The 12,449-nt window shown below is 45.3% G+C and overlaps 1 protein-coding gene across 3 annotated transcripts in view; it reads right to left on the minus strand.

Annotated features, from left to right (window-relative positions):
• The window catches only part of PLB1 (phospholipase B1), a 130,393-nt gene that overhangs the window by 63,631 nt on the left and 54,313 nt on the right, over positions 1–12,449 (minus strand). For all 3 annotated transcript variants that reach the window (XM_043469045.1, XM_043469044.1, XM_043469046.1), the window contains 4 exons: positions 9,964–10,035; positions 9,095–9,169; positions 6,785–6,848; positions 324–382 (listed from right to left, as the gene is read on the minus strand). In XM_043469045.1, coding sequence (XP_043324980.1) covers positions 324–382; positions 6,785–6,848; positions 9,095–9,169; positions 9,964–10,035 — 270 coding nt within the window. The remainder of the gene's footprint in view (positions 1–323; positions 383–6,784; positions 6,849–9,094; positions 9,170–9,963; positions 10,036–12,449) is intronic.

A 12,449-nucleotide genomic window follows, 5' to 3' on the forward strand; every position in this document is an offset into this window, starting at 1 on the left:
TGGGTAGGAGACCTCATACTGTTCCACCCCACCACCGACAGGCTGTGTGGTCTGGGCTAGGTCACTTCTATCTCAGGGGCTCCCTCTGGGCCCCCCACTTCCTGCTCTCTCTTTCAATCCAATGCTAGGAGAAGAAAGATGAGGCTAGAATGGCAGTGGAAAACTCGACGCCAGTAGGGAATGCTGGATTTCAGGGTGGGTAGGAAGGTGGAGAGGGACTGAGGTTGCACGGATGATGGCAGCTCTACAGGCTCGAAGTGAGATTCTCCTGTTAACCAAGATCTTCTCCTCTCCTGCCCTTCCTTCCTCCATCCATAACTCACCGTGAGTGAGTCGCCCAGGGCTCCGATGACCTTGATGTCAGCCAACTTAAGCCTGTGAACTGAATGCAAAGATGAACAGGAGATCAGCTTCCTGTCTCCTCTGAATCAGGGGAGAATGTTCTAGGAAGACTGACACAAAGTAGGGAAATTCCATTTGGACAAAGATACTGAAAGCCCATCCTTGTCCTAAAGCCCAGCAGTAGCAGCTGTGGAGCCTGACTGCCAGTCTCCTCCTTGGGGCGCCTGGGCACAGCGCTGGGGAGCTGGAAGGTGGCCTCACTTTCAGAGGGGCATCTGCTGGTGTTGGGTGAACCTGATGCCACAGGCGGGCAGTTATCCTCAGGGCATAAACAGTCCCTGATGACCTGATCTGGGAGTGAGGAGGGGGTTGTGGTGGAGGTGAAACCTATACTTCATCTATGCTAGGAGCTGTTGATATTTGGGATAAAATATATTTTATTTTATATTTATATTTCATTAGAAAAAATTCAGCTCAGTTTTTCTGAAGTGAAAAGGGAAATGCCTTTATAGTATTAACAATTTTTTAAAAAATCAAGGTGAAATTACATGACATAAAATTAACCACTTTAAAGTCAACAATTCCGTGGCCTTTAGTACATTCCCAGTGCTATGCAACCATGACCTCTATCTAGTTCCAAAACATTTTCATCACCTCCGAGGGAGACCTGTACCCACTAAGCCAGTCACTCTTCCCTCCCTCCAGCCTGTGACAGCCACTGTCTGCTTTCTGCCTATGGATTTACCTGTTCTGGATATTTCATATAAATGGAATCATACAAAATGCGACCTGTGTGTCTGGCTCTCTTCACTTGGCATGATGTTTTCAAGGTTCCCCATGTTGTAGCAGGTGCAATTACCCCATTCTTTCTTATGGCTAATATCCTATTGTGTGGGTATACCACCTTTCGTCTATTCATTCGTCAAATCACAAGCTCACCTCCTACTCCCCCTTATATCTCCCACCTCCCTGGAGTACCTCCTCCCGTAGTCACCCCGACTTTGACACAGCTCCATCTATCCTCAGATGTGCCTACCATGGTCTCTAGCTATGTGATGTTGCACTAACTGGTCAATTACCTTTCAGCCTTGGAAGAAGTCTAATGTAGCATTTATACCAGGGAGTGGCCCACTACTCCAACAGGGAAAGAAACCTTTCATTTCAGTGAGCCACTGCTTAAGGTAAAGAAACTAAAATCTATCTTCCAGGAGGTTCTCTCAACAGCCCTTCTTTACCAAGTCACTCTATGATGAGGGCGGTGAAACACAGAGAAAAAGATGCTTTCGACACCACCTGACTACCCAGAGTCTACTTCACTCATCAGCATGTGGTATGATCACATCTGCATGGGAAGCTGCGTTCACACTCAGCAGAAACAATATTCAAAGCAATCTCCAGGTCTCGCTCCCTCCATGGAGACATCTTGTCTACCTGATTTCTATGCTGTCCGCCTATGGGAAACTGTTGCTCCCACTGAGAATTTGCTCTCATTGGAAGAGTAAAAGTCCCTGCTTCTTTCCTATGACAGCATGCAAACTAAAACATGCATAGCTGTGAATATGTGTATGCAAAATATAGAGATTAGTGGTCTTCAAATTTGAGCATGCATCAGAATCATCTGAAGAGCTTGTTAAAACACAGATGGCTGGTCCTCACCCTCAGAGTTTCTGATTTAGTAGGTCTGGGGTGGGCCCAAGGCTCTGTGGTTAGAAGAACAATATCAAATCACAAAGCCAGCTGCAGACATTAGCACACATCCACGGGGCTGAGCCTGAGAACTCTGAAATGACCTCTTCTCAAAGAAATCAGGCTCTGGGTAAAAAAGGCAACAAAATGAAAAATAAGACCTCTTCTCCTCAACTCTAGAGGGTTTATTTTAGCTTCTGATGATGATGGCCAATCACCGTATTCTTGTTGCCATAATGTGTAATACAGTGAATTCTGGGAACACTAACTAGTGTGCAAAGGTTAGGGGAAATCTTTGGGGCTGGTAAAATGTTGAGGAGATGAGAGATTTGCTTTGAAAGCACATTACAGTATTATAAAGGGGTGGCTGAAGCTGGCCATTTCTGCCTCAAATGTAGCAGGCAGAAAGGAAACACACACATACATGTATGCTCATGTATGTCCACATTTGTGTGTGTGCATACATGTATATAGCTTGATATGTATATTGGAAGGGGTGGCTTCCTGTTGGTCACTCTGTAAGAAATGACCTGTAAGAGATAATAAACCAAAAGAACCAAATAGAGATGGAAGAAGTTTGACTCATCTGGGATCTTATTAAAATAGAACCCCACACACATTTCATTGGTTTGTTATTCCAGAAACCTCGATTTGAGTTTTGTTAATATCATCATATATCATAAAGACACAGCCTGGAACCACAGCAAAGCACTTTAGCAATTGCTCTCCTTAGGGAGAGAACTCTGCAGAGATAAGATTAAATTTGTGTGGGCTGATTAGCCTAAACATTATCTGGTACAGATTGTCCATCACCTCAAAAGAAGTTGATAAACATATTGTTAACTCATCAAAATTTTTACAGAAGGGGCCTCTTATCAGAAGGCCATCTAAACTATGATAAAAGATCACGAATTACCAGAAAATGGTTGACTAGAGTACAGAATGGGGAAACTGCCCACTGGACACAAAAAGGAATGGCAGGGAGAAGCTTTGACGTTTGGGAGTTCTTAAACTACCTGGGGCCATAATCTGAAAAACCAACTTTCTCTCAATTGTCAGCTAGAGCTGCCCAACCCTTTGCTCTCAGGTTTTAGGGACTTAAATAAGGACTTTTGCAGTGGTGGTAAACTGCTGGCCCAGCTTAGTCTGTGTTTCTGTCTTTGAAGTGCTTTGGCATGAGTTTATATAAGAAAAATGTGACTGGCACATAGGAGCTCAAGAAATGTGTTCAGCTGAATTAAAGGCTAAGGAAGAGGCTCTGTATCAGAGACTTTACAGTTCTCAAAGCTCTAAATGATAGAAACTGCAGGGAAGGGAAATACATTCATCCAAGTGTCTTGGGGTGAGTTTGAACTTGTTCAGTAGGTGGGTCCTGCAAAGGGGACAAAGTGAAGTCGCTCAGTCGTGTCCGACTCTTTGCTATCTTGTGGACTGTAGCCCCCAGGCTCCTCTGTCCATGGAATGTTCCAGGCAAGAATACTAGAGTGGGTTGCCATTTCCTTCTCCAGGGGATCTTCCCAACCCAGGGATCGAACCCAGGTCTCCCGCATTGCAGGCAGATGCTTTAACCTCTGTGCCACCAGGGGACAGGCAGGCTGTTATTTCTTGTGGGGCATCATGACTTCCTAGTCACAGACTAGTTAGGTCCCGAGACTCAGGAGCATGTGGTGACTCTAGAAAGAGCTTCAGGATATACACTGGATAGGATGTACACTGGACAGCTCGCCACGGACTCACAATGAAGCGAAGCCCCTGGTGGTCACAGTGCTGTAACCTGGGCATTTTCAATATCAGCGTTGGAATCACTCATTTTAAATAAATGACATCAGGGACTTAGAAATGAGTTGTTCTAATTTATACTATTGGTGACAGAGGCATAGAATTAACTTTGTTCTATTTTCAAATGCTATGAATTTTCCCCCTTTGCATGGAATTAGCAGCTTGACTTCAAGATAGCCAGCTTCAATAGACAGCCAGTGCCCTCTCTGGCTCCTTATTGCCAGTATTCTGTTTACAAAATGCTATTCCTTTTCCCACTGGGAAAACCTTAAGTCATCCTCAAGGCCCATTGTATTTTTTTTTTTTTAACTTATCCCACTGATCTTATGGACAGGGCCATGAAGTAATACAAAATGATGTAAGTACTTATGAAGTTATAAAGCCCACAGGAGGTAGCATTCAATACATTTTATGTGTGCACTGAAAACCATAGGGGCGTGAAGAGTCAGACATTACTGAGCATGAACACAAGCCACAGTCCACTGACCAGAAGGAAAAAACTAGAAGTGTGCATGCATGCATTCACTTATTCATGCTACCAAATAGCAACTGGCAATAAAAATTACTTACATCAGCTCTACATATCTCATCCCAAACCCCACAGATCAGCGGAAGAGGTTCATCACCTACGGGCTCCGGATGGAGTGATGTGAGGCACCCGGGCGGCCAGGGGCTGTGGCCTGTTGATGAAGGCAGTATCTTATTTTGAAATTACCACTTGTTCATTAGCTGGGTGTATTGGTGGATTGGTTTGAGAGAAACATTAGAAAAGGGGACTACAAAGGTTTTTGAAAATAACTCTGAAGGTAAAACAGTTATTTGATAAGATAGTCTCAGTGAAAAATTGTCTTAATGGAAGGCACTTTGGTGCAATGGGTTTTTAGGATCTTTTTCAACCCTGGGAATTTTTGATTTGCTGAAGTAGAAATACTCTGCAATAAAGATAAGTTCAACAAGCATTTATCAGGCTCCCACTATGTGCCGAGTCACTGGCGATGTAAAGATAGATGATCTGCTCTTGTAAGTACGTATCAGATGCCTTCATCTCAATTAGAAATTGTAAACATGAGTCTCCAGAAGGGTGAATGACCTCACCAAAAATGTGACAATTATCAAGGGTGATAATGGTGTGACCCGGTGCTAAGTCTTTCTCCTGCCCTAACAGCCACAAGTATGATTAAAATGTCCAATCAGATATCAAGTGCAGTAATGAAATGTGTTTTTCATTTTTGTCCAGTTAGCTGTGGCCATTTTTCAAAATGACGCATTTTAGAGGGGGTACTCAGAGGGGCCAACCCAGCATTAGCCCATGAGTACTGCCCCCCAGGTGGACAGTGCCAGTGTTTTGTTCCCAGGCCTACTTGGTTAGATCAAGGATGCCTGTATCTGTCCATCTGCTTATCCAAACAACTATCATCAGAGCATCTCATATCTCAAGGTCTCGAGATTTCTTGTGCTTACATCTTCAAGTGCCAATAAATAGGACCATCTCCAGGGACAGGGGATAAAGGAGAGGTTCCTGTTTCATTTGGCTTTCAGATGTCCAGATACGCTCTAATGGATTGCTTGCTTTTCACTCTTGTGATAGGAACATAATCTGGACAGATTGCAAAATCTTTACAGATTATCCCTTTAGAATGATAAGATTAAAAGAGGATAGATATCATTTCACTGTAGAGAATATGGCTATTAAAACAAACACCACCCTCCCTCTCCTTGTACAAACACACATATGTATACACACATATATGTATAGACACGTGTGTATACTTATATGTATAGACACATACACACATATGTAATATACATATACATCTTTGAGCTTTTGCTACTGAAGCGCATACATATGAAGCTAATAATTTGTTTCTGTTACTAAAATTCTACTAACAAACTAACCAACAGAAAGAGGTTGTCACTAATATGGGGAAAAAGCATTAAGACGCTGTGTGTGCAAGACTTTTATCACCTATTCCATTCTCCTGCAACTTAGTCAAGAGCCAGTTACATACTGAAGTGTTCCATGAGAAGATTTTTAACTTACTTGCCAGTCACTTGGCTTGATTAGAGTGTGTAGAGCTAAGACAGGCATGAAGGGCAAGCTGACACTTATTTGTTCTACTAACACTCAGCAAAAGGAGACAACCTGACCACAAAGATTTGCATACCGTGACATCTCCAAACTTTGCTTTCTATCCTGGAAGGCACGTAGGAGGCATTCAACAATCATCTAATAGACGAGTGAACAAGGGAACGAATCAATGAACACACGAGTCACTCCCCAGGACGCACGCGAACCCACTGCACAGTTGCAGAGATGCTCCTAGGCTGAGGTTCTGAGTCATGTGGGCCACCACATCCCCCCTACCTGGGACCTTCCACGGTCCTGTGCACACAGCTATCACCCCCAGGCTGACTCATTTGGAGGAAAAGGTTCAGCCCTTAGGCAGCCCCTCTTAGGAAAGGTCTCTGCCTAGAACGTTCCGTGAGTCTCACTTTCATTACCCAGCAACAGTTATTTTGAAAATACCAAGAAGTAGTGAAAATGGCACGTGTGTAAGACTGTGCTTTCCTGTGCTGTGTGGTGTTTGAGTATACCCTGATACGGCTCTACTCAGAGTGTGGGCTTTTTGCTTCCTGCTTAAAGGTGGTTCTGCTTTTCACAGAACAAATCTGCCTCATCGAGGCTTCCCAGCGGCGACAATGACATCAGCTCACTCACCCGACACTGGGCCTTTTGCGAGCATGGCCTAGCACACAGTTAATGCTCAATAAATGCTTTCTGATAATGTTATCACATTTTTGTTAAAGAATAATCAAATACAGGCATGAACTTACAAGTACACAGACAGAACTGGATGGCCTTGAAAACCTCTCAGGTATATCTCAGATTGTGGGGGTTGACATCCTAAGGCTGCTCTTACTGTGATGGGTTTAGACCTCACGTGAGCTTACAAATCACTGGACTTAAGCTGTGTACCTGAAGTGGGAACCGTGTCAGAGGGATCCTTGTCAGAGCACCTGATTTCCGCTCCATCTCTCACCTGAAAGGAGATACGTGGAGAAATAATAAGAAATGGTTCTTGCCACGTAAGAAACTGGGTGAGAAATGTGCCTCTACTGGGGAGATACTACTTAATACAGAAACCTGGGCATCTTTTAGGAGTTGTCCCTCTCTTTCAACACTCACACCGAGTGTCCACAAAACCCCTTCCAGCTGCTCCCAGGCCTGCCCCTCTTCTCTAGTCCCTCAGCCCTCAGCCTAATTTCAGGCTTCATCACTTCTTTCTAAAATATGGCTGTATTCTTCAGCATCATTGCTGCTGGCCTGTGGGCTTCCTCCTTAGCTTTCTGAATCCATTCAGAGGACTCTTTTTCTCTCAACATAAAAATCACTCCTTTGCCCAAATTCTCAGTGAAAGCAGGAATTTTTGTCTGTTTTGATTATTGTGTTTCCAGAGCCTATAACACTGCATAGTAGAAGCTCAGTAAATGCTTGTTGGTTAAATAAGCATGTTTCTACTCTGTCCTAACAGCAGTATAAAGTCCATCGTCCTTGGCATGGCCTAGGAGGCCCTTGACATTCCAAACCATCTGCCTAGCTCTCTGTCCCCTCCATGTCTTTGCTCAAACACCTACCTCTGCTCTTTCTTTCCTCTTCCCTCTCCCTGTCCCCCTCCCTCCCACCTACCTGGCTGCACCTTAGTCACCCCCAAGGCTGAGGTCCTGGGAACCCTTGGGGAAGCCTTCTTGACTCCCTCCTATCGATCATGTGCTCTGAGCTGAGTTCTCAGAATACCCATGGAAACCCCGCTGCACTTGGTACATTGTGCTGCCTCTGCTGGCCGACCCCGCTAGATTATTTGTATTTTCATCTTCTATGCCTGGTCTCCATCCACCTACTCATTTAGTTTCTCATCTAACAGTGACGAGATACCTGCCCTGAGCCCCTGCCCTCACGAAGCCTGCATCCTAGTGGTACACAGCTGGTATTCAGTAAGTTTATCCTGAAGGGCTGTATTGCTCCCTCTTATATAAAACTCGTGGCCCAGTAGATACTGTTAAATGTGCATTATACTTTATAAATTTTTACCATTTAATACTTCTATGAGGTAGGATGATGACTCTCATCATTTCTCAGATTTGAAAAACCAAGGCACAGAGATGTTAAGTACTTTGCCTGCTGACACAGAGCCAGTGATAGGAAGAGCCTAGATTTGAACCCAGAGCACACTTGCTCAACTCACTGAGCCGTATTGCCTCTTAGATATATCCTTTTTGCTGTGATGTTAGTGAGAAAGTGTGGGATGAGTTGATAAATCAAGTCTTTCACACTGTTCTCTCTCGGGTTTTGCGATGCAGGCCCTGTCCATCAGCTTTGTCTTCACCACCCAGAGCAAACTGCACCCTCTTTTATCCAGTAGGGAGGCAGGGGTGGTCCTAGGACTGAATTCATCTCAACCCACATTGGTCCCTGGTCCTCTGAGGAGGAGGATGACAACCTTCAAGTGTTTCTTGTGTCCTCAGAGGACTGTGGAGTGCCCTATCTAATCTCGACAGGAAGTATTAGAAAAAGACACATGAGATAAGTCATAAGGGAGACGTGAGTGAGTGTGAGGCGGCCCCTAAGGGGTCCTCAGCTGATGGCTGAGGACTTCCACGTTGACTGCTTTCAGATTTCACCCTGTTTCTCTGTCTTGTCTTGACTTTCTCTTCAGATTAAGGGCTGGGATGAGTTTAAAAGGACTTGTCAGAGATTTGAGGAGGGCCTGAAGATTTTTAGGGCTTCCCAGGTGGTGCTAGGGGTAAAGGGCCTGCCTGCCAATGCATGAGACATAAGAGACGTGGGTTCGATCCATGGATTGGGAAAATCCCCTGGAGGAGGAAATGGCAGCCCACTCCTGTATTCTTGCCTAGGAAATCCCATGGACAGAGCAGCCTGGTGGCCTATGGTCCATAGGGTCGCGAAGAGTCGGACATGACTGAGCATAATCATAAACAAAGATTCTTGCCTCACGTCAAAATAGACAGGGAGCAGGCAGCACTGAGCCCCCAGCATATCCAGTGAAGCCATGGGATGTTGGTTGCCAAGATCATTCTAAAGATGGAGTTGGAGGGCAGCCCTGCTTCAAGCACCTAGTGGACACCCACACACGTGTTCCTTCATCCTCTCCAGCCTGCCCCCGGGGGTCCAGGACTTAAAGAAACCCTTGGAAGCTTCCGAAGACTCATCAAGTGGCTACCCCTGGTTCATTTGCATGTTTGTCAATCACAGAACACCTCTCCGTACCTCAGTCTTCACCTGGGGCTTTAGCATCCTGGGCAGATAGTTGCTGTTCCTGTAGGTGAACAGATAGGGATTCTCCTGCAGAGAAAGATAATGTATTGTAACCATGATCCAGGAATCCATATCCTTGAATCATCAGGTCTTATCATCCAGCAATGCCTTTGGCCAATTTGAAACATTCATACCATCCTTGAAATGATGAGAAAACCATTCTCTGGCTTTTCTTCTCTGTACTGCCCACTAGTTCCCTGCAGGAGTTCATTAACACTTTGAAATTTCCCATTTGCCACAGTCAGCATCTCTTGCTCTCTACCTGAGGTTCATGCCACAAGGCGCAGTAGGTATATTTCCATGAAAAGAGAACTTAAAGTTTCCTGAGAGCCAAGGCCAAGAGAAAATAGGATGAATTGCATAGTTCTTATAGCCCAGTAACAAAAAACTTACCAATTCATCAAGAAAGCCAAAAATTTGACCAGCATTAAGTGATAAGAGGAATTCTACTCATTTATGTCGTCGTTTTCAAAATTAATTTATTCATCAACATTAATTCTACACCTACTATATACTAGGCACATATTTAAGACACCCTTCTTGGCATTTGGGGCCAGGTAAGCTGAGGCTTTGTTCCTATGCCCTGCATAGGTATGGAAGGGGCCTGAGTTCTATTAAAACAGTTCTCCTGACCCACAGGTATAAACCTTAGGTATGCCCAGGCCCAGAAGAACAGACCCATGACTCTAATGGGACTAATGTCTCATCCAGGTAAGACCCACTTTCATAGCAAAGCCCACTTCTTTGTGACCCACCATTCTTCCCAACTCAGTAGGAGATTCCCCCCGCCCCCACCTCCGTCCCCTCCAGTCCTTGCCTACCTGAGAGGGACATTTCAGAGGCCTTCTCTCTTTTGCACTGAATGGTTCATCTTTCTGTCCTGCTGGTTGCATCTGGAATAGAAGGTAATATTTAGAACAGCAAAGTCTTACACAGGTGGCAGCGTCCTAGGGTACCACTGAGAGAGGCTCATTCGCCCTGTGTTTCTCAGAGTATGACCCTGGATGGGCAGCATCAGCTGGGAACACATTAGAAATGCCAATTCCAGCCCCCAGCCCTGGGGTGGGGCCCAGCTCCCTCTGTTTTATCAAGTCCTCCAGGGATTCTGATGCCGGCTCAAGTTGAATTCCACTGCAGGAGAGGAACCACCAATGCCTAGCCCACTGCTCCTATTACAGAGAAGCTGAACACCAGAGAGAACTGAACACATCTAGTCAAAGCTATGGTTTTTCCAGTAGTCACGTATGGATGTGAGAGTTGAGCCATAAAGAAGGCAGAGCACCAAAGAATCGATGATTTCAAACTGTGATGCTAGAGAAGACTCTTGAGAGTCCCTTCGACAGCAAGGAGATCAAACCATTCAATCTTAAGCTGAATACTCATCGGAAGGACTGATGCTGAAGCTCCAATACTTTGGCCACCTGATGCGAAGAGCTGACTTATCAGAAAAGACCCTGATGCTGGGAAAGAGTGAGGGAAAGAGGAGAAGAGGGTGACAGAGGATGAGATGGTTGGATGGCATCATCAACTCAATGGACATGAATCTGAGCAAACTCAGGGAGATAGTGAAGGACAGGGAAGCCTGGCATGCTGTAGTCCATGGGGTCGCAGAGTCAGACATGACTGAGCGACTAAACAAGAACTTGAGTTCCAATGCAGGAGAGGGACCGCCGATTCCCAGCCCACTGTTATGACAGGGAAACTGAACACCAGAGAGACTGGACTGACATGAGGACCTGGGTGTCCAGATCCAATCGAATCCCTCTCATGCAGTTACCGGCTTCTTGACCTTCCAGCAGCCAGTTATTTATTCTGCTTGACTTCCTGTCCCCTGTCCTTGCTGTCCTGCTTCTGCCTGGCTCCCTGATTACGTTTCCCTCTGAGAGGAGAATAGGAATAGGAAGGAAAGGCAAATACATGGTGTAAATCAGCAGGGAATGAATGATACCCTTGGTCACCTGGCAAGCCCCATGTTTCTACCTGGAACACAGAGGCGCGGGGGCATGGGGCGCAGCACGGCCCCATGCTAACAACTAGAGAGAGTGTCTGCATTTCAGGAACAGTGATAGTGGTATCAGCGCTGATAGAGGCAGTTACTTAAATGATAACCGAAGCCTATCTAACAACATAGCAGAAAGTGACATAGCAAAAAGCGTGTGGTGTATCCACAGGGAGAGCAGCGGAAGATCCACTCGGGGAAATTCATTGGAGAAAAGATGAGAAAATGAAGGTGGTTGGAGAATTCAAAGGGGAGAAATTTTAAGCTCCTTCTGTTATTTTAAAATATTCATTATACATTTGTAAGGGACTTCCCAGGTGGCATGAGTGGCAAAGAACTTGCCTGCCAATGAAGGTAGATGTAAAAGACATGGGTTTGATTCCTGGGTCGGCAAGATCCCTGGGTCGGGAAGATTCTCTGAAAGAGGGTATGGCAACCCACTCCAGTATTCTTGCCTGGAGAATCCCATGGACAGAGAACCTGGCAGACTACAGTCCAAAGGGTCGCAAAGAGTCAGAAACGACTGAAGCAACTTAGAATGCACACACACACATACATACATTTGTAAACACTTAAGAGAAAAACGCAGTGGCTTTGAGAGATCATAGATTTTCTCTTGCCCGCACTTCTACTATTTGGAAACCTCATGTTTGCTGCTGTCACTGCTGCCCCCAGGGGCTGGGGTCCTAGGGCACTTCATCCTGCTACTCCCTTCCCCTCCCAAGGACCCCAATAAGGGACACAAGAGACAGTAGACTATGCGATGGGCCCCCTGTCTGGCTCAGTCATGGGCTCTGCCATCTTGCAAGAGCCTTTTAGACTCCTCAGCAGTATCTTATCCCAGCATCTGTGCCCAGGGAACAGGAAAGAACTTTACCCTTCTTGGGATTGGCTTGTCACCCAAACGGACCAGGTCAGATAAAAGGGTGTAATTAACCTTTTGGCAAAGGAGTGGCAACCTTTTGCTCAGGGGCTGGAGGAAAAACAGGGCTCCTCAGCTCCTTTCAGTTTTATTCTGATGGTGGACACTTCTAAGTAAGGGAGTCCCACCCATAAGGTTCAGGACTGCTCTAAAAGGAAGTGTCTAGTGGGCCTGGCTTTGTGGCCTGATGTCGAACTGGCCTGATTCCTCCAATCTTTCAAGAATTTAATCAATGATAGAATCTGGAAAGAAACATTGAGAAAACCACATCACAATTATTTTAGTCAAATGGATATCACAGAGCCTAATTTTTTTAAGGGCTCCAAAGGAAGATTCATAGGTTTTTCCCAATAAACCCATTTGCATGAATAATCTTATCCTAAATG

This window comes from Cervus canadensis, chromosome 5 (genome assembly GCF_019320065.1).
Source record: "Cervus canadensis isolate Bull #8, Minnesota chromosome 5, ASM1932006v1, whole genome shotgun sequence".
In the NCBI taxonomy this organism is placed as follows: domain Eukaryota; kingdom Metazoa; phylum Chordata; class Mammalia; order Artiodactyla; family Cervidae; genus Cervus; species Cervus canadensis.